Source organism: Cydia splendana, chromosome 7 (assembly GCF_910591565.1).
Source record: "Cydia splendana chromosome 7, ilCydSple1.2, whole genome shotgun sequence".
Lineage (NCBI taxonomy): Eukaryota > Metazoa > Arthropoda > Insecta > Lepidoptera > Tortricidae > Cydia > Cydia splendana.
Genome location: NC_085966.1, coordinates 6,913,218 through 6,935,847, shown reverse-complemented (window position 1 = coordinate 6,935,847; position 22,630 = coordinate 6,913,218). Strand labels below are relative to the sequence as shown.

Genomic DNA, 22,630 nt, shown 5'->3' with positions numbered 1-22,630 from the left:
TCCAAGTCACTGTATAATTAAATTGAATGATTTCTCCCAATCGATATGACTTTAATGTCTATTGTTACTTGACTTTTCAGATCAAACTTATTTTACAGAAACCGTGACGGCCCATGCGCGTACCCCGATAAAAGGGACAGTCCCCTCAGCGTTCCCGTAGGCTACAACGCTACTTGCAAACAAAACATTATTCAAACTCCCAGAGCAGGACTAGACAAGAATGGGGCTTTTATCGTTATCCCACTCCCTTTATATGCCGGATGTTGCTGTTATGTTACACACAATGACATTATACCTACATCAGTTTGATAAAATCCTCTAGAAATTGTACGAAACTTTGTAAATATGAAATGAAATGAAAGAGAGATGTAATAAAAAACTTGTAATTGAGAGCAACCATACCTGTATGGATATGGTGGTCGTTCTTGTCTACGTGACAGCGTGATAAAACGGTATCCGTCACTTTCAATCGCGCTCTTTTTAAGTGACGGATATTTTGTCACGTGGATCCATGCATAATAGGCCTGCTGGAAATAACTCTTAGTTTTCACGTGTATAAAAAATAATAATAGAGCTAAAAAAGATTACGAAATGTTAGTATATTTCTAAATCCAATTTGATTTTAGGAATCATATCATGTCACGACGGTAACTTTAATAAATATTTAAATAGAATTAAATAATTTTCAAGTAGGTAAGTAGTTTCTATGTAAATACTATGTATAGGTACAACTACCCTATACTGCAGCATTGCAGTGGCGGGAAAATTGACATACAAAATATATGTTTTCCTAAACTTACCTATCTTTAATTTAATATTAATTAGGTAGTTAAAAATTAGTTTTAGCCACTGTCGCTTTCGTATCTTGTATTATTAGGTAGGTACTTGTAAACTAAGTACCTACGATAATTATTTTATATTAGAAAAATATACTTATTGCCTAATTTTCATATTTGTTTTATTTTGACAGACCTTTTTATCGAATATCTTAAATAATACCTTCCTAGATATGCTATGCCCTATGCCCGTAAAAAAATAACTATTTAACTTGAATAGATAGGTTTAATCATTTTTGTGCGTTTAATATTGGTATGGTATGCTAGTATTATGTGACTACATACTATGGCATATTACGTCTTCAACGTATCACTGACGAACAAAAGAGCTTCCGGTCTGTGGTTAAGTACCTACGTTCACGCTAACATACCCAATATTGTAACATACTAACAACCCAATATTATAACTATCGCTTTCGTAGCTTGTATTATTAGGTATTTGTAAACTAAGTACGATCATTAGTTTATATTCCTTAGAAAAATATACCTTATGCCTAATTTTCACATTGGTTTTATTCTGAGAGATATTTTTAACGAGTAACTTAAATAATACTTTCCTAGATATGCTATGCCCATACTTATAGCCTAAAACTCTAAATATGTAACTAATTAACTTGAATAGGTAGGTTTAATAATTTTTTCATCACACCAGCTCGGAAAGGCTTACTTTGCACTTCAAAAACTGATAGCAAAGTTGCATTTTATTCACATGTGAGGCAAAGTAATCAAATGCAAATTTAGGAGTTGTTTTCTTATGTTTGTTGGTAGAATTGACTTTTAAATGACGATTTTGGATGATAAATATTTAATAACATTCATTTGGATTTGATTTTGTTTGATATTTTACATTTAATATTTGCTTCGGGTTGGTGTGGTGAAAAATTTAAACCCTCGCAACGCTCAAGATTCAATTTTTCGAACCACTCGTTCAATTTTGGAATCTTTCGCTTGCTCGGCTATCAATATTAGCACGAGCGGTTAAACAACAACTTTGCCCCCTTGTAAAACAAATAACTAGGTATTGTGCGTTTAATTTTGGTATGTTGGTATTGTGTGACTACATACTATGGCATATGACGTCTTCAACGTACTGACGAACAAAAAGAGCTTCCGGTCTGTGGTTAAGTACATTCACGCTAAAATACCCAATATTATAATTATAACATAAATCATTACGTACAGTAAAATGTTATTTTAGTGGTGCCGACACAGTATCGATAAAATGATTCGATTAAATCACTAAATCCCCTTAATAACTTAAGTTGCCAAAAAATGACATAAAAGGCGTGAGAACTGCGAACCCTGATCTTTATAAAAAAGACAGGTCAATCATATCGAACACCTGTTGAACAACCAGTCTGTCTTGACCTGTCGCGGCTCTCAAAACGTTTACTACGATGAAGCAAAACTGGTGTCCAGCAAGCAACGTCAGAGATCTTCAGGAACTGGTAGCATTGAGCGTAAACAACTTTGCGAGGGAACTTGACCAGTAGTTACCGCACCGCAACAGACGGTGCATGTCTTGTCGATGTCCGCTTATCGACAGGCGGTTAGTGCACGTCATGAACGCTTGAAATTGTTCAACGTAGCCGGGAAGTTAAACACACGGTTTTTCAATTTGAATCATCCAGTTTAGACGGTAAAGTCGATATTTGACCGATTAAATTTGTCGCAGCTCGGCCAACTTAAATATTATCAAGTGTACGTAATGTGCTAGCGCGTCGCAGTGTCAGTTACTCGTTAATAACCTGTGACCGAGTATGGTCATTCGCTATGTACAAGTTCAATAAGTAAATAGAAATGGACTGGACATTGTGCCTCCTTTGTGCCCTGGTAAGCGTTCTGAATTTGAATAACGCTCTAGAGTGAAAAGTAAAAGTTATACTGTCGCTTTCTTCTAGCCAGTAACGGTTGGAGCGAATATTTTTCGCCGGCAGGTAGGTGTCGGGTTTGCACGCGATGTCCGTGTTCCGGTTGTTTAACTAACTTGTCCAAGTTCACTGTAATGACAGCAAACAGGCTGTAACAATGATAATGTTACAATGTCATGGCAATGACACTTAGATTTTATTGTTAGAATATGGTGCGATTATTCGGTACTTGTATGTTTTATCTGTCTGCTTTTTAAAAATAATAGCGGCAAAAACCTTTTGTTTGTTTGTTTGTTTGTTGTTTGTTGTTATTGCCAGTTCAGAAGTTTTCGGATTAAAACAATAATGCCTACTTTTAGACGTAAATTATACAACTCTATTTGACATACCTACTCAAATCCATGACTGTGTCAATGATGGTATGTCCAAACTTACTCTTAAATGTTTAAGATTCATCTGTATGGATATGATGGTCGTTCTTGTCTACGTGACAGCGTGATAAAATGGTGTCCGTAACTTTCTATACCGTGGTGTTAAAAAGTGACAGTTATTTTATCATGTGGATAAAACCATCCATAGATAATACGACGGCTGGATTTGAGTGGGGTGTCACTTGGAGTGGAATGTGAAAGAACATTTACTTAAATAATTGTATTGTCAATGTTTACTATAATGTACAACAGGCCTTAAATGGTAAAGATTGATTTGATTTTACCAAATTTCAAAGGGCATTTGTAAATATAATCCCAAAGAATCTCTTGGCCCGCAGTCCGCTGATTAGTCAGGTAATAATTGCAAAAATTGACGGGCACTTTATGGAGGACTCACGCTAGACCGGGCCTTGCCCGGGCCGAGGCGTCTACATGTCATTTTCTATGACGGCTGATCGGTGATCACGTGGTACTTTCCATAGAACAAACGCTAGAAGCTCCGGCCCGGCCCCGGTCCGGTTGAGCGTGAGTCATACTTTATTCGAAAGAAACTGAAGGTTTAGTGCGAAAATTAAAACTTTGTTATCTGCCTCTATCACTTGCATATTTGAGCGATAACGAGGCAGATAAGGAAATTTCGATTTTCGCGTTAGACCCCCCGAATAGCATTGGGTACGACCACGGTACGACTAACTCTGAGGGAATCCTTCTTTCCATTTACCTGCTGTAAGTATTGGTTATAAGTAGCTAGTGATAATAACATAACGTTAAATAACACACACTAGAAAATTGCTATGCAAATAGGTATTCGTGGAAGTTGAAAGTTACCGTATTAAGAAAATTATACCTACATAGGTACGAATATGTTTGTGAAAATTGACAGCCGTCTAGAATCTAGTTTGCAAGTGTTGTTGGAAGTAGGTACATAGGTAATATACATTATACCTATAGGTATGTGTGAGTGACGCCATATCTAGGTTATACATATTTAAGTAAGAATGCCTTACCAGGATTTAAATCAGAGAACGCATGGTTTCATATTTTATAATCGGGATAGCTTATTTATAAAATTGCCGTGTATGACATACACATTTTTTTTTCTCTAGCCTATTTTGGTGTCCCACTGCTGGGCAAAGGCCTCCCCTCGTTTTCTCCACTCGACCCTGTCATCGGCATTTTCCCACCATTGGGGTAGAATGCGTCCAAGTCGTCCCGCCATCTCCTTTTCGGTCTGCCTAAACTCCGGCCTGCACCGTCTATTGTGTTCCGTGGGTCCCACTCAGTAACCATTTTGGCCCACCTTTCTGGGTACATGCGGCAGAGATACACATGGGCTGAATAATAAAAAAATCAGCTCAGCAAGCTCTCTGGTCAGGGAATAAATAAATTCAGATATTGTCTATGTCTATGCCACCTGTTTGTGTATGAAAAAATCAGATGCAAAATATCAGAATTTAAACCGTGAGTTTATAGATTCCAGTGCTGAATTTTTGATATTTTTAGCCCATATGTGGTGCGACTATATGTACGAATTTAATTTGGAGTATAAGTACGTCGGCCCTTATTTATACATATAATATCGGCACATAACTAGTATTATCATGTGTAATATGTATGCTGCGTATACAAGAGATTAGCTAGTACCAACACTAATTAATAATGTATAATTAGCCTCGTGATATCATACTTTACTTAGATTACTTAGCTGCTGGGATGCTTTTGTTTAGCGGTTCCGGTAACGATTTATTTTTTCTAGTGACTAGGATTACATTAATATGTAACAAAGTAGAATAAGAAATACAGTAATGATGTGCTAATCAACGTTACAAAATACTAGGAGCTATTAATATAAAATTATCCAAAAAAACCTAAAAATTCGTTAACCCCCAGTTGTATAGGTACTATATGTACCTAGGTTTACTTAGTTAAAAAAATATAGGATGTTCGGATGTTGTTACATAAGAGTTGTTGCACCTTAAAAATGTATAACTATCTATACCTACCTTCCTACCATCGTCATTACAGTTATAGTCAGTATATTTGTAACTTGTAACTCTTATTGCAATGAAATTAGGTATATAAACGTACAGACAGTCTAAACTGCAAAACGTAATTCAAGACCAAAAAAAGTTGAAAATGTTGCCACTTTATTACTAGCGCGTCTTGTATGTAAAAATAAGTAAATAAAAGTGCTTTTTTTAATCGTAGGAGTAAAATTACTAATAAATAAATTATCTTAGCGTGATTATTTATCAAAATGAATTTACTATTTAACAAACAAATTATTGCAGTGGCAACATTGTCTTACTTTTTTTGGTCTTGAATTACGTTTTGCAGTTTAGTTCAAAACCACTAAATATCAAAGGTTATTGACGCCGAGTCTACGTATAAAAAATGTCTGAGGTATTTGATTAAGTAATTCTAAGTTGTTTGGACACTCATGCCGATTCATTAGTACACTTATGAGTGTTTAACACCAAGGTCGACAGTTGACAGCCTCAAGTTAATCGTTATTACCGCAGCCATTTTAGTTTTTTTATGCGTACCTAAATATTAGTCATAGTAAAAAAATTGTAGAGACGCTATGTTAGTAGAGAGACGCTACACACACAAAATACAGTCAAGGGGGCCTAATAGCCAAGTTACAAATATGACAATCGTTTATAAAAAATTACAAAGGAAACTTCAATACTTAATTATGAAAATTATCACATAACTTTTTGTTGCAACTTTGTATCTGAGTCAAACGCATTTCAGAAAAAGGTCCGTTCTGTGGACAATGTAATAAAAGTTAACGACCCGGGTACATAAAATAAAATAATCCCGTTTTTATTATTTTATTGAAGTACTAAATCTAAATCATACTGAGCAACTTTTACAAAAAAAAAATCCTGAGCAACTTTAACTATGGGACCAACCCCAAAATCGCGAAAAAAATTGGCTGTTTCATACATTTTGGCTGACGGACTTTGGGTGACTAAATAAATAACTGTATAAATTATACTTAGAAAAAAGTAAGAACACGACCTAAATAAGTAATAAATATAGGCCCTTTACTTAAATTACATCCATTCTAAGGACATGATGGCCAGGAAAAACCTATAAAAACCCCGATGAGAAAGAGGCAGAAAATACCCTATTGTTTGATGCGATGACGTCACGGATCTGACGCGTTACACCGATTCATTAACGTAAGTGTCGCTCATGTAATGTGTGGTATCGACGCTCTGCTTTGATTGTATGACCAATTCATTAATGAGGTTTTTCCTCTTAGGAGTATTTAAAAATAATATTTAATGTGATGCGCTCATGGCCTCTCGGTGCTTGCTCATTCTCATCGGTTGCACAATGGATTGGTCGGCCATAGTTTGGTTTGGAAGGTTCTTTAAGAAGACCTGTTTAGTTAACAAAAGTTAGAGGATTTCAAACAGCTTTAATTCATATAACTGGCAAGCAAGTCGCCCAGCTGACAGGGCCTAATCCTAAAAATATACATATAATTAATTAATATAGGTAACTCATTAAGTAGATTAGAAATAATATCGGAATTAAGGAGCTTTTCGTCGGGTAGTTGCACAAATCTCTATTTTGACATTTTGCTGGGACATCAGTTAGCCGCGACCACGACCAGTGAAACCTGTGTCGAAACGTCGGTAAATAAAGGTAATTGAATAAATTTCGCATTAGACCCGTCTATGAATGTGATTTAATATATTAAGGAGCTTAAAAACTGGTGTCTGAGCTAGTTCTTAGGTTTTTTCTGCGACACATAAGGTAACCCTAATAGCATTTTCTTGTAGGGATTTTGTTGGGCCTTTGTTTACGTATTAGTTGGGCAACCGTTATATTTGGCCGTACGATTTGCTGGAGGGCCCTCGACAAAGGCCCTCCCGAAGATTCCCAACAGAGGGCCATAAGAGTAATTTTTTCGTTGGGCCTATTTAAATAAATCATACAATTATTCAACGGTGGTGGTTTTGGTTGGGCCGTGGTTGGGCCTATATACATTTGTTTGATGGTTGGTTAATTGTTACATTTGGCCGTACGATTTGCTGGAGGGCCCTCGACAAAGGCCCTCCCGAAGATTCCCAACAGAGGGCCATTAGAGTAATTTTTTCGTTGGGCCTATTTAAATAAATCATACAATTATTCAACGGTGGTGGTTTTGGTTGGGCCGTGGTTGGCCCTATACACATTTGTTTGATGGTTGGTTAATTGTTACATTTGGCCGTATGGCTTGCTGTAGGGCCAACTGCAAAAAAATAAAAAAGGGCAATTTTTTCGTTGTGCTTCTGTTTGCAAATTCAACAATTACCCAACGGCAAGTCAGGTAGGTCGGTAGGTAGTCGTGCACCAGGTTGAAGGCCCAACACAGCTTGTCCCACAAAGGGCCAACATTGTAACTTTAACGTTGGGCCTTGTGTAGGATTCTTACAATACTACCGTAGGTAAATAGTTGTGTAATTTATAGTGTGCCTACAGTCTAATTATGTAATGGGCTTTTGTTTACGAGTCCTACAGTTACCCTACGTTAAGTAAGTGGTTGTGTAATACGACGTTGGGCCTTTGCTGATAAATATTACAATTACACTACGGTAGGCATTGGTTGTATCCACATGAAGGCCCTAGGCTAGGCAGCAGTTGTTGTTAATCTTCTCTGTATCGTTCCAATTTTAGTATATGTACTGCCGAAGCAAGTACACTTACTATACACTCTAATTTGTATATATACTAACCGAACTTCGAAACTTCGTAAGCGAGATTTATGTTTTTTGAGATTTAAATTGAGAAAATGTTGGTAAAATACAATTTTTTAAATTTATGTATAAATTTTATAGTTATAGCTATTAGATTTATAAGTTACTTTAAAAAAATATTATGATTATATCCGGAATAATCGAGAAAATAACTATAACTTCGATGTTTGGAGAGAGTAACGCCATCTAGTGACGCCACAAGCAAACTCAACTGGTATTGTTGGGCATCAGTACCACAGCCAATGTTGGTAAATGCGATATTTGTGCTCACTGGGCCAACGAATGTTATCGTTGTTTAGCCACCGGTACCAAAATACACAAAGGCCCATTGTTAGGCGTCAGTGCCACCGGTAATGTTGGTAAATACGATATTTGTCATCATTGGGCCATCGGATGATATCTTTGACTAGCCAACGTTACCAAAATACACAAAGGCCCATTGCTGGGCATCCGTGCCACAGCCAATGTTGGTAATTGCGGTATTCGTCACCATTGGGCCAACGAATGTTATCGTTGTTTAGCGAACGGTAGCAAAATACACAAAGGCCCATTGTTAGGCCTCAATGCTACAGCCAATGTTGGTAAATGCGATATTTGACGTCATTGGGCCATCGTATGATATCGTTGATTAGCCAACGTTACCAAAATAAACAAAGGCCCATTGTTGGGCATCAGTGCCACAGTCAATGTTGGTAAATGCGATATTTGTCATCATTGGGCCATCGGATGATATCGTTGATTAGCCAACGTTACCAAAATACACAAAGGCCCATTGTTGGGCATCAATGCTACAGTCAATGTTGGTAAATGCGATATTTGTCGTCATTGGGCCATCGGATGATATCGTTGATTAGCCAACGTTACCAAAATAAACAAAGGCCCGTTGTTGGGCATCAATGCTACAGCCAATGTTGGTAAATGTGATATTTGTCGTCATTGGGCCATCGGATGATATCGTTGATTAGCCAACGTTACCAAAATAAACAAAGGCCCATTGTTGGGCATCAGTGCCACAGCCAATGTTGGTAAATGCGATTTTTGTCATCATTGGGCCATCGGATGATATCGTTGATTAGCCAACGTTACCAAAATACACAAAGGCCCATTGTTGGGCATCAATGCTACAGCCAATGTTGGTAAATGCGATATTTGTCGTCATTGGGCCATCGGATGATATCGTCGATTAGCCAACGTTACCAAAATAAACAAAGGCCCATTGTTGGGCATCAATGCTACAGCCAATGTTGGTAAATGTGATATTTGTCGTCATTGGGCCATCGGATGATATCGTTGATTAGCCAACGTTACCAAAATACACAAAGGCCCATTGTTGGGCATCCGTGCCACAGCCAATGTTGGTAAATGCGGTATTCGTCACCATTGGGCCAACGAATGTTATCGTTGTTTAGCGAACGGTAGCAAAATACACAAAGGCCCATTGTTGGGCATCACTGCCACTGCCAATGTTGGTAAATGCGATATATGTCATCATTGGGCCAACAAATATTATCGTTGTTTAGCCAACGGTACCAAAATACACAAAGGCCCATTGTTGGGCATCTGTGCCACAGCGAATGTTGGTAAATGCGATGGTGGGCCAATACAAAATTAATGTTGGCTACGGAACGAACCTCATCCCAACGTTTTCCCTACCGTTGGCACCGTGGGCCCCAACGAAAATGCTACTAGGGAAACGTACTGGTGCTCGACGCGGTCCTAGTACATTGTCATCTTGAAACTTAAGTCATTGTCAATAGAAGTGACAGCAAGGTGTCATCTATTGGGCATTAGCATGTCGAGCACTAGTACGTTTACCTTACCTAATAAATCCTACCTACCTGCAATGCTTGCGTAGTGGTATTGGTAGGTATGGATATAAAAATGTAAATTCCTCTAACTAGTAAATGCCAATTAAGTATGTAGCATTAAACACTTGATGAATAGACTAGGCGGCGATAAACGAGTACGTTCAAACTGTTGTTTTATCAGTTAAACGGAAACTTTCATTTGATATTAGTTAACACTGCCATTTGCTTTATCAATGTCAACTTCGATCTAACTATTGTAATTCATTAAATACTTTGTATAAGTATTGTATATTTTTACGGCGTACCTACACAAGTACATAATTAAATCACAACTATTCCATCAACCATGACTTTAGACGCAATTAGTACCGACATACATTATCGCAAAGCGAAGTAGCTTTATCACAATGTTGGTTTGTGGAATTACCAATTGAATTATTTCGAAAATACTTATTTTTTTACAATATAACTTTTTCTTAGTTTTCATGTTTTAAGTTAGGTACCTACATACTTATAAGTACTAAACGTTTCTAAAATATATAAGGCATCTTAGATCTATGTTTCATTCAGGATTAAGGTGATATTATATCAAAGACAACAAGTGCCTAGTACGTGCTAGTATCTACTTAGGGGCTATTCATAAATTACGTCATTTCAAATTAGGGGTGGGGGGGGGGGGGTCTGGACATCGGATGACGGTAGCATGAAGTAGGAGGAAATGGGGTCATTTGAAGCATGATTTTTGGATGATTATAGGGGCGGGGGGGGTCAAAAATCGTCAAAAATCGATGACGTAATTTATGGACAGCCCCTTAAGGGTCACTTGCACCATCCCACTAACCCAGGGTTAAGTCGTTAAACCATTAACCCAGTGTCATATTGTACTGATAACCATGGTTACTCCAGGTTTAACCGGTTAACCCCCGGGTCAGTCGGATGGTGCAAGTGGTGCTAAGTAAGTTAACACGTTCCCTGTGTAGGTACCTAGGAACCAGAAATTGAGTCCTCACGTGCAACATGTTTTTTTCCAAAAGGTTCATAGCCAGTATGTGCATGCAAATAAAAAAGACCTAGCTCACACGTGTAAATTTTGCCAATGCTTTAAGTTTATATGGGGTCGTGCATCATTAGTGGTGCATGCACGTATCATATGTACCCTAAAATGCTACACATATGATGCATGCACAGGGAACGTGTTAAATATGGGTAAATTAATATTCAGTAGGGCCAAAAAATAGATAAAGTCTACGGTGTATGGTATTTTTTATTTCAGATTTCTACAATGAAAGAGTCAGTATTAACTTGAAATTATTTTACACTTCAATTGTAATTGCATCTCTTTAATTGTTTACTTAAAGAAGGTGTCACTGTCAGTCAACTATAAAAAAAGATGTATGCAGAAGAAATAAATTAAAAAACATTAGTTTCTGGAATTTATAACATAAAATTCGATAAAATTGCTGGTCTTCTATTTAAATGTTTATTTGTAACTAGAAATAGAGAGCCGCTAAAACATACAATACGGGCACCTATTATGCGAATTAGTCACAGATGATTATTAAAATAGAACATTTATAATCGTTACATTTACCTTACTATATGCGTCAACCCAGTTTCCATTAGCGGCAGCGGCTGACCTCGTAGCTTATACAAAGTAAAACTTACCAGTACTTATCTTCATTACAGATATCAATGACATCTATAAGATGCTACCGACATATACCCTCGCCGTACCATCAGTACGGTCAAATAGAGACAAACCATGACCGACAGGGTCATGCACAGCGAGCGAGCCTGCACGACCAAGCTACGCAGCGAATAAGCGGTGATCAAGCTACGCAGAGGTTAAGAGAATGGGTAGATCAAGCTACGCAGCGAATAAGCGAACGAGAACATTATCAAGCTACGCAGCAGATAAGCGAAAGCGACCAAGCGACGCATCGGACAAGAGAATGGGTCGACCAAACTTCGCAAAGGTTGAGCGAAGGAGACGACCAAGCTACACAGAGAATGAGTGAACGCTCACTTCCCCTGGACAGCGGTCGACAGAGGCTACAAGAGTTGCAAAGAAGGAGGTTTAATCAGGAAGATGAGGGTCTTAGAATCGTTAATGTAAATAAAAATTCGGGGTTTAATTCGACGCCTAGAAGAGGTAAGATTAGAGTATACCTACATAGGTCTACCACTTATCGGAGGAGGTTGGTAAATAATAAAGAAGTTGCGCTGTTATTCTAGTAGTAGGAAGAGCAGCTGAGTTTTGGGACTAAACTTAAATATTACATAATTATTCTATTTATTTACTTCACATAATATAAATCAGCTTCATGCAGCCAAGTTTTCAACCACACTAAGTACATACGTAGCTGCCTATAATTTTAATTGATTACCAACCGCCTTAATAAAACGGTAGACCTACCTACCTATAGGTAGGTATCTAAATATATATCATATCTAAGCACGCCAGCCTGCTTCCATTCACTACCACTATTGTGACTGGTGTTCTCACGTGCCCTCAATGTGCGCGGGGGTTCACCTCAAAGATCGGCTACGTCAGCCATATTCGGGCGCACTAGCGCCGAGCTAACTAGTTAGGAGTCGAAGTGGTCGCCATGGTCGAAATCGGCCGGAAGGATCATCATCATCATCATCTAAATATACCTGATTGCATTTTAGAATTTTAGGTTATTAAAAACGATTAAATTTTTAATTAAACCGCCTGATTGCATTGAATCTTAAACTTTGCCCTTTAAACACTAAACGGTTCAAATGCGGTTTTTATAAAGTCAAATGTCCCTAACTATGTATGGACTCGTGGAGAAAATCGACAAACCGGTTTTGAATAAGGTACCTTAATCTGTAAACCTATTTAAACACGATCGCATCTATTAGTAGATATTTACGAGTATAATATAATGTAGTCGAGGTTGAGGTCATGTCAATGATGTGTCATGCATGACGAGACATACTTAGAGATGAGGGCAATTGTTTCTACTTAAGTAGTTTATAGATTTTAAAGTCATAACATACTTAATCGAATTAAGAATGACTCACGCTACGATCCGGGCCCGGGCCAGGGCGTCCGACACTTCAGTTTTCTATAGAAAGTATCACGTGATCACCGATCAACTGATGACAGACTTCTTTTTCTGTGACAGGCATGAGCCTGTCACAGAAAAAGAAGACTCGGGACACCCGTAATAACACTCAAACCAACAAAGTAATGTATTATTGTTTGACTTATGGTCAGTTAGCTGGAGTTACTTGATATAATTGACCATTTAATTGGTAGCCAATGTTTTGCTAGTATCAACTAGTATGTAAGTAGGTACTTGCTGTCGACCTTGGTTAAGGTATACTATACACGTGCCCCCAAATTATACTTCTATTAGCCAACTAAACACTAATTTGCAAGTGACTCACGCAATGACATAAGGCACCGAGGGTTTCATTTACATACATACAATAACATTGGGCTTAAGGCTGACTGCTAATTAAGAGTTGCAAGTTTTTGCCATTTAGGTACATATACCTATCTACTCGTAAGCGAGTCGAAACGAAACATACTTATTTCGTAATTTAAGGTCGCTCAAATGAGCAAAAAATAATGGTTTTATGGACAAACAACACAGCACTGATGCAAAACATAGCGGTCAATATCAAGGGTATATTTATGCTTATTATGGCATTTGGCTTGATATGCCACATACCTATGTGTGAAATCGTTACCTATACTTAGTAGAACGATTTGTTTGTTTGAATTCGATAAACAAGTGCTTAAAACTAAGAAGTTTTAAAAGCACGACTGCCGGCCTAGCCAACGTGACGATCACTTTCGCTTCGCCATCGAATCGTTTTGTGTCTCTTTATCACTCTTCCATATTAGTACACAAATTAATAGGGACTAGAGTCGGACCAAGAAAAGTCTGCAGCGGATTTGATAGCCCACGCAGTGCAAGTGTCATTTATACGTCATAATTTCATAGAAGTTTGACGTTATAAATAACACGTGCACTGCGTGGGCTATCAAATCCGCTGCAGACTTTTGATGGACTGACTCTATGAAACATGGTTTTGGATTTTTTTATGGAGCTATTAGAAAACGGTTCAAGCGGCAGTTGCCCATTTTGTGCTCTATCTTTATACGGACAATCTTAAACTTTACTGTCGTCTTAAGGATCTGAATTCCCAGGCATGGTGCCGGATCCGGTAGCATCGCCGGACGTAGTGGTGTTCCCGGGCCCGAGCCGGCGGTCCGATCAAACGCTGTTCGTCCCGAGCGTGCCGGAGGAATGTCTGCGCACGGGTATCTGCGAAGACTTGCCTGACTACCCGGAGGACCGAGTCGCCGCCATCATTGAGCAGGTGACACTGATATTTTTGTCTTTTTTACAGCTTATTTCGTACTGTCCTGTAAAATATGCTAAGCGGCACAAAATATATTAAATGGTAACAGCATGTCGAAAGAAGAAGCGATGAAAGGCCAAGATGAAAAGATGATCTGGTGAAGATCACAGGAAATAATATTTATGAAGTACCTAGGTTTTTTATCTAGAAGTCGACGTCTTTCAGATAAAGGAATGGCTCTTGTTCTAATGCAAATACCTAATAAAGTAATAATAATAAATGGTACTCAACTCTCAATAGTCCTCACACCCTGGCGGGTGCTGCCTCTGCGTGCGTCCCATGACACGGGCAAGGGCAGCCTCCGCTCGGTGTACCCCTTACATTTCATTAAAGTGTCAAAAGGGCCTCTACGTGTTGGCTTCGGCTCCGCGCACGCCTCCCAAAGGTCCGGAACACCATTGTTCCGTGAAGGGAAAGATATACAAATAAATGGTACTAATAGTAGGTATAAGCAAACGCGGATCGGGCCGCGCGATCTGCCAATTATAGTGGCATGTTAATGATAAAAAATTAAAATAAGATTTAGTACTTACCCTTCACTGTTCCTTAATTTTTAAATGAATTATTGTCGTTTTCCAGCTCGGCAACGCGACGGACAAATACAAGGTGGACGAGCTGGACACGCCTGAAATAGCGCAGCGGATCGGCCCGCCGGAGGAAATGGAGCTTTGCGAGTTCTCGCTTAAGGTACATTTTACTTTGATTTCCTGAATTACCTCGATCGATATCTATGAAAGTAGAATATATGTTCTACCTACTTTAATATTTAAAAAATGATTTATGATAGTTTCGTCAGTTTCGTTAAATATTTAACTAGGTATATACCCACTGTTAATATCCAATAAGAATCAGTACATTTATTACCTAACTCATTGGCTTTTGATGCCCTTTGAATTAAAAATGGAATTTGTTACTGCGTTAATGTTTACTCACGCTAGATCGGGCCGGGGCCGGGCCGTAGCTTCCGGCGCGTCGTTTTCTACGGAAAGCACCACGTGATCATCGATCAGCCGTCATAGAACATTACATGTCGGGCGCCTCGGTCCGGGCACGGCCCGGTCTAGCGTGAGTCATCCTTTACCAGCATCTATGTGTTTTTACCAATGAAATTCTAAAAATGGTTCATATTAAAGTACTCCTACCTTTCAACAAGCAGAATGACTCCAACACATTTTAGCTTGTAAGTATGAAATGTACAAAAGTGTTCCAACGCCACCCCCAATACCTACGTATACCCATATGATTTGTTTTCATCTTTTCGGACTGACGGTTTCGTTACGTTAATAAGTACTGTGTTAAAACATTAATAAAAAAAACTAAAAAAAGCAAATAATAAAACAAAATATTGGTCACTAAATCATAATAAAATTATACTCGTATTTAGACTATGATAAGTTAATACTTATAGTGCACAAACAAGGATTGTTTTGTTTGATCCGGGGTTAGAAAGTTCAAAGTCATGTAACTCCGGTTCAGGTAGGTTAATTTTCTTATTTTGGTGTTATACTTAAGTAGGTACTTATTAAATCATTCTTATACCAGACAAATAGTAGTACCTAATACATAGAAGTAAAAAATGCATATAGTATCGATGACACTGTTTATCGATTCGCAATCTTATTTATTTTCAAAGAGGGTCTAAAATTAGTTTGAGATAAGAAATGGCATATTTTGGAAAATTGGCGTTGCCGTCATGGAAATTATTAATTAATCTCCTAATTTTCACGTTTTCTTTGAAAAAATATATACTTATTCTAATATTGTTAATGATGTATTTTAGGTTGCAGTACCCAAGGCGGCTCCAGATAAAGACGGAAAGTGGCACTACATCCTGAACCAAAAGGACAAGCCTTTGCAAGGCTTCCACGTTGAGATATGCAGGTGAATAGTAGGATTTAATAAAATTAAAAATCGAAGTATAATAGTACTAATAGTATACCTTTAAGTCCTTTAAATATCGTAAAAATGGTGTCGATAAATGTACCTAACCACAAAAATGTGCCTTAGTGAGGACCTTCATCGTCCACAGCAACTAGGTTCAATCTCTCCTATGACGTATCCAGAGTAAAACCAAATTGTATAATTAAAACTCTTATCTGTCTGAGTCGGAAAGTTTCCAACGTGCGAATTTCCACCTGGGAAAAAACCGAATACTTCTCATATTTTTGTACACCTAGGAATTTAATTTTTCTATTTCCGAAGCTTGTTTTGTTTTCTGTGCAATTTTCCTGAAAAAATGTGAGAGTTTTTCTAACTTTTTGCAATTTTTTCGCATGAGCATATTCTTTTAACCTGTTTGATAAAATCTGACCCAAAAGTAAATAACCTAATGATTTTTCCAGCAAAGCCGACTCGCCCTGTTCAAAGCTGGCCTACTTCTACTCGGGCTACGAAGCCAGCTGCAAGCAGAAGTACATGCTGCGGTACATGGCCGGCCTGAACGCCGACGGCCAGGTCGTTGAGAAGCAGTTCAAGATACCCAGCTGTTGCTCGTGCGTCGTTCGGCAGACTGATTAGGACTAGAGTTTATGAAAATGATTGTTCTTTTTTTAAATGTGCACTACAATTGCGTCAATCAAAAATTCTTCATAAATTTGAACGGTTAAAAATAGGCACCGATGCCTAACATGTTGACATAGTAATGTAAAAACAATTAAGTATCAAGAAAGATAACGCCACAACGCCATATTTACAATAAATGTAAAAAATTTAGATCAATCCGTGTTTTAATAAATTCCTAAAGAAATTAATAGGTAAGTAAAGGAAAATAACAAATAACCCGGCATTTCAAATAAAGGAAAAATCTCTTACAACTTATTATTTGACTAATATACTCGTAAGTTGGAAATAAAAATACTACCTATACTAGGTACCCTACCTACCTACACTACATATAAAGGTATCACAAAAGCCAACAATTAAACGAAATGGTTCAACTAAATATTATAGTTACAGTAGGTACATTTTTTAGCACTCCTGCATAAATACTTATGGCCCACAAATGGTCTCGCCGGAAGATCAGCGCTGGGTCTCGGGTCAGTATTATGCTGAGGCGAGCCCATTTCGTGGTAAACTTTAACGATTACCAATTTTATTAATATTTGTAGTTTTAGTTATACTCTTGTATGTAATCTTAGTTTTAAGTTTATCACGAATAAAATGCTTGATTCTGATTCTAATTCTAATTCTTATGTATGCAGGGGTAGTTTTGCTGTACAACTGAATAGCGTTAGCGTATTTTACTTTTTGCAGGTGGTAGTACCGAAGGCGGCTCCGGACAAAGACGGCAATTGGCACTATATCCTAAACCAGAAGGACAAGCCTTTGCAGGGCTTCCATGTTGAAATATGCAAGTGAGTATTATAGATGAATTATATTCTAATTAACCTATGTATAATATAATCTCAAAATGAATATATTTATTAGTGCATAATTATAAACTTAATATAAAACATACCTATTAGAAACAAAATAATACCATAAGTCATACCTAAAACGTAATTAAATAACTAACCTACAAAACTTATAAACTAAAAATAAATAAAACTAATCTAAAAATAAATAATTACAAACTATCCCCCTGCGGAATGGTGCCGTAGATGCTGGCAGCATTTCCTCGCTGTATCGCAACACTTATTATTTGTGCGAGGAAGCTGCCAGCTCTACGATCACCAGTGGCGTCTGCTATCCTTGTAAAATCTTATCTTATCCTTTATCTCAAAATTAAAACGTTACTAGATTAATAAAGTAAGTGGTAACTAGGACCCCTGTTCAGATTAAACATTTTCTTATGTAATTTGTATTGGTTTTGATACGACCTTCACGTCTTGGTGAATGGCACGCATCTCACGCATGACTTTCACTTTATATCGCATATGCACTAAGCGCCACTTGCACCATTCAACTAGCCCGGGGTTAACCAGTTAAACCTGGTGTTACCATGGTTACCAGTACAATTTGACCATTCCATTAACCCGGAGTTAAGCGGTTAAACCGTTAACCCAGTGTCAAATTGTACTGGTAACCATGGTAACTCCAGGTTTTACCGGTTAACCCCGGGTTAGTGAATAATGCAAGTGGGCCTAAATGTAATAAGCGTGAGAGATCTTCAAGGTCGTATTAAAACCAGTTCAAAACCATAACAAATTGTTAAATCTGAATCGGGTTCTATAGTTTGTCAAAGGACTGTCCACGGACTGTCTCATTTCAATCATAGACAGAGAGAATCATACTATCTTTGTCTTACACTAGTATTAGCACCCAAAAGAAAAATATAGTATAGTTTTCCTGGTTCTTACTGACCGACAAATTGGTTTGACCAACTAATAGGTTTTATGACGCTAATGCGTTTCCATTTTTTTTTCGTAATCTGATGACATTATATTTTTTACTCTGGCACAGCGATCTTGGCCATAGAGTCCACCGCCGGGCGATCGCGGCAAATCATTCAGTGTGCTCGCCCGGCGGTGCGCGAACATCTGCCCTGCAGCAATTAATTTACTTACTTGGACTCTATTGCCTAGGTAATAAGGGTGACGACGTTTTGGCTAAAATACCAATATCTCAGTTCTGCAATGGAATTCCGCTTGGTGCCCATAGAGCAAAATTAAGTACATAGAAATACCTATCCAATGACCTTACTCTCATTCCTGTTGGTGTTGGGTCCAGGCTCCATACAAAGTTGCCCATGGTCGTTTGAAAAATGTAGGCGCGAAGGGATATCGTCTCATAGAAAATTTGAATTACGAGCCTTTTTCTGCTGACAAGATTTGCTTGATCATCTATACCTTATTATAAGGCAAAACTTTTTACTGAACATTTTTTTTTTCAGAGAGGATAAATCCCCCTGCGCGAAGCTAGCGCACTTCTACTCCGGATACGAAGCCAGCTGCAAGCAGAAGTACATGCTGCGGTACATGGCCGGCCTGAACGCTAACGGCGAGATGGTCGAGAAGGCTTTCAGGCTACCTAGCTGCTGCTCTTGCGTTGTCCGACAAATAGATTAAAAGAGTCCGTCTGAGTCTGGCCGCACACGCTCGGAATTTCCCGTACGGAATGACATGAGCAAGCAAGACAGCGCTATGCATTTGTAGAGCGACGTTCCGTTCCCACCAGTCATTCCGTACGGAAACCGAATGAAAATTCAGTGCGTGTGCGGCCAGACTGAGTCTGCGCCATGTTTAAAAAGTGACCGAGTGTGCATGCAGTGTTGCAAGGTCCCTTAAGCCATAAGCTACGTACCTACTTATAATGAAAAGTCAGATTTTTATTGGTGTAGTCACATTTTATTCTTGCATTATTAGAAAACCCCGGCTAAATACCGATAAGTCATGAGTCATGCACATTGTCGCATAAAGTAGTATGTGCATGACGAGTGCCAAAACTGTGTGCAATCTAACAAAACTTTGGTTTTCAAATGCCTGGTAAATATTAATTATATTTCGTGTGTAGGTATTACTTTAAAACTTACCTACCAACTGTACCAAGGTGACATACAACTTTTTTCTTTTTTTAGTGATATGAATATTTTGAATAATTGATCGTTTGTTTGAAAGCATCATTGTGATAATGAGAAATAAATGTGTATGTAGGTATAAGTACTTTTATCGAATAAACCAATTTTGTACTTATATAAAGTCTGTAAAATCATTTCCGTTAGTAGAAAAGAGCGGCAAATTAAAAAAATGTAGGCGCGAAGAGTTATCGTCCCGTAGAAAATTTTAATTTCGTGCCTTTTTCTACTGACAAAGTTGTTTGACCGGCTATACTTACCTATAGTTTTTCTTACCTAATGACTGACATAATTATTTTTCTTTGGTTTTTAATGAATATAATTTTGACCATCCATTAAATACCAAAAAATATTTGCGCTGGTACATGCTTATGATTTACCCAGAACTTCCTTATATCATTAACATCCTTATTTCAAAGCCTAATTTACCCTAAACCTGCTCAACATGCTCTGTGTGCAAGGAAACATTTTCTTACATTGGTAACACTGGCTATCAGCTGTCAGTCTGTCACTGTCAATGTTATTGTCAAGTCAATGCTGTCATAATAATAATACGGTTTTCCAAGTTTTTCTATTGAAATCGAAAGCTAAAAACCAAAACAATCGGTATTAAATGTAATATGCTGAAAGCTTTGAACAGGAAATCCTTCCTTACGCTTTATTTATCCGTTCTGCGTCCTTGTTTTGTCATGGCAGACGCTAATTTAGCTACATCTTCAGTATGCGGCAGTGGCAGTGCCGACGCAGGTAAGTAACGGGATGTCATTACTAAGTAATGCTAAAATAAGAGCCTAATAGACATCCCGGTGTAGGCTCCAGCCTGTCTCAAGGACGAGAGGGACTATCCTCTTCAGATCCAGTGTGGGTCGCGGATTCAAACATTTGGATTGAAACAGCTTTTTATTTGAAAGTTACAGCTAGGTTTTTGTATACTTAAACAAAAATCTTTGAAAATTATTTATTTTAAAAAGGTGAGATTATTCTTTTCTATATTATACTAGGACATAATTTGGTTTAAAACCAAGCAAAGGGCATATTACAATGTAACTTAAAATCTTAGAAGTAGGTAATACTATAAGTCTCTATTTAAACATTTACCTTCTTATTCATAAACGTTTACTAAAGTTGACAAGCCGATAATAATCGTTTATCCCTTTCCATCATACTAATACGTCGGAAAGGGACAAACGATTATTATCGGCTTCTCAACTTTAGTAAACGTTTATGAATAAGGGGGTTAGAACCTAAATTTTAGACCCAAGTCAACATGGCAGGATACCTTTTGAATCTAGTCTACTCAACTGCCAAATTTAAATTTAAAAAGAAAAAAAATACTGCAAAACATTTCTGTGTGTGTCCATCCATCTACAACATTCATAACTTGTTACTTTTAGGAATATACTTATATTTGGATTAAATCTCAAATCTCTTAAGATAAAAATGTTATTTCCAGACAAATACTCAGTGGCTTATGTGACGGTGCCAAACAATGAGGTAGCAAAGACCCTGGCTCACGGGCTAGTGAAGCAGCAACTGGCAGCCTGCGTGAACATCATCCCTCAAATCACCTCGGTGTACATGTGGAAAGGAGAGATTAATGAGGATAGTGAGGTCAATATATAATACATAATTAAGCTACTTACAGTACAGTCAACTACAAAGAAAAGTACCCTTTGTGCTTGATTGGGAGGCAATGACAATTTTTATTTTATGTGTACGGAGGAACGGCAGCCACTCAAGCGTGCCATTCCTCAACCCACCAATGGAGCGGCAGCTAACATCCACAAGGGTTTATTACACATCACCCTTAACCACTTTACACATGATAGCTCGGATTGCAATGACTGGCAACATGTACGCTTAGCCCGCTGTCTACATGTACAAACAGCAACACTCCTAACTGTACATCGGTGGACCATATTTCAAAAGGCATAAGGTCCACCGATGTACAGTTAACGGTGTGGATGGTAAAATAAAAATTTCTGTTCTTTTCAGCTGCTGCTAATGATCAAGACAAGAACATCTCAAGTAGACCAGCTGACAACCTATGTACGCTCCAACCACCCATATGAGGTGTGTGAAGTTATATCCTTACCTATTAAGAATGGAAACCCACCATATCTCAAGTGGATTGCGGAGACAGTGCCAGAAACTGAAACTAAGGTCTGTCAGAAGAAATAATTAAAGTATTTAGCGTACTATTCTTTGTAATAAGTTTCCATATAAAATGAGTTTAACTATGTAATGGTTTGTACATTTGGTTAATAATTAAGAACACCTATTAAATAAGTACAAGCATCTATTTGGTAGGTATTTCGTTGTGTGAAGTTGTAGTTAGTCATGTAAGCAATGTTATGTTCGTTTGTTTACAAGTAAAATGTTATGGAATTAATGCAAAAAATGTTTCAAATACAAGCCTGGAATGACTTTTTCCTAAATACAACAAAAAATAATAAATAATACTTTTATATTATATCAGCGGTCGGCAACCTTTTAGCAGCCAAGGGCCACATAGTAGTTAACGAAGTTGACGCGGGCCGCACTTTGGTAATATTTGTGATTTAGCAGACATCGTTTGTCAATATTACATAGGTATAAAATAGCCAGGGAGGCTCGCGGGCCGCAAGCGAGAGGTTCGCAAGCCGCATGCGACCCGCGGGCCGCCTGTTGCCGACCACTGTATTATATCATTATGTAAATTCTTATTCAACCTTTCCACATAAAACTTATCCTATAAGTGCCTAAATTTTCAATACAATTAAAATACATTTACTTATTCAATAAATAAGAAATAAGTAATACTTTGAACAGGTTACACTAAAATATTCTGTAGTGTGGGTTTAAAAAGGAGACATCTAGCGTAGTTAGCGTAAACTATATAAAAAGCTGCACTTACTCTACAGAGAACAAATAGATGTCGCTACTTATATGATCTTAAAAAGGTTACTCTAGTTTAGATTAAAGATTGCTTGCGAAAGAAGATAATTTACCAGAGTATATAAAATTATATT

At 37.8% G+C, this 22,630-nt stretch overlaps 2 protein-coding genes across 3 annotated transcripts; both read left to right on the top strand.

The window, feature by feature from the left end:
* Positions 1 to 2,320: 2,320 nt before the first annotated feature.
* On the top strand, positions 2,321 to 19,743 carry LOC134792095 (protein spaetzle-like). Of its 2 annotated transcripts, none has more exons than XM_063763280.1 (6): positions 2,321 to 2,669; positions 11,390 to 11,855; positions 13,893 to 14,065; positions 14,687 to 14,794; positions 17,360 to 17,460; positions 18,939 to 19,743. In XM_063763280.1, the coding sequence occupies exons 1-6, from the start codon at positions 2,637 to 2,639 to the stop codon at positions 19,111 to 19,113; spliced, it is 1,056 nt and encodes a 351-aa protein (XP_063619350.1). In that variant the 5' UTR covers positions 2,321 to 2,636; the 3' UTR covers positions 19,114 to 19,743. The 2 variants fall into 2 exon arrangements, with proteins under 2 accessions (XP_063619350.1, XP_063619349.1); XM_063763279.1 differs by lacking the exons at positions 17,360 to 17,460; positions 18,939 to 19,743 and adding exons at positions 15,888 to 15,988; positions 16,450 to 16,658 and having other exon boundaries at positions 2,322 to 2,669.
* Positions 19,744 to 20,158: 415 nt separating this feature from the next.
* LOC134792472 (protein CutA homolog) lies at positions 20,159 to 21,954 on the top strand. Its single transcript, XM_063763754.1, has 3 exons — positions 20,159 to 20,366; positions 21,073 to 21,230; positions 21,615 to 21,954. Exons 1-3 carry the CDS (start codon positions 20,240 to 20,242, stop codon positions 21,798 to 21,800), a joined length of 471 nt encoding a protein of 156 aa, XP_063619824.1. The 5' UTR covers positions 20,159 to 20,239; the 3' UTR covers positions 21,801 to 21,954.
* The last annotated feature ends 676 nt before the right edge of the window (positions 21,955 to 22,630 follow it).

What these genes read in the sequence shown, in the direction of transcription:
- LOC134792095 (XM_063763280.1), top strand. Translation starts at nt 2,637, where the DNA reads ATGGACTGGACATTGTGCCTCCTTTGTGCCCTG. An exon ending in TCGCCGCCATCATTGAGCAG is followed by an intron (nt 14,066 to 14,686) that starts GTGACACTGATA and finishes GTCGTTTTCCAG; the next exon opens with CTCGGCAACGCGACGGACAA. An exon ending in TTCCATGTTGAAATATGCAA is followed by an intron (nt 17,461 to 18,938) that starts GTGAGTATTATA and finishes TTTTTTTTTCAG; the next exon opens with AGAGGATAAATCCCCCTGCG.
- LOC134792472 (XM_063763754.1), top strand. Translation starts at nt 20,240, where the DNA reads ATGCTGAAAGCTTTGAACAGGAAATCCTTCCTTACGCTTTATTTATCC. An exon ending in CAGTGGCAGTGCCGACGCAG is followed by an intron (nt 20,367 to 21,072) that starts GTAAGTAACGGG and finishes TGTTATTTCCAG; the next exon opens with ACAAATACTCAGTGGCTTAT. An exon ending in AGATTAATGAGGATAGTGAG is followed by an intron (nt 21,231 to 21,614) that starts GTCAATATATAA and finishes TGTTCTTTTCAG; the next exon opens with CTGCTGCTAATGATCAAGAC.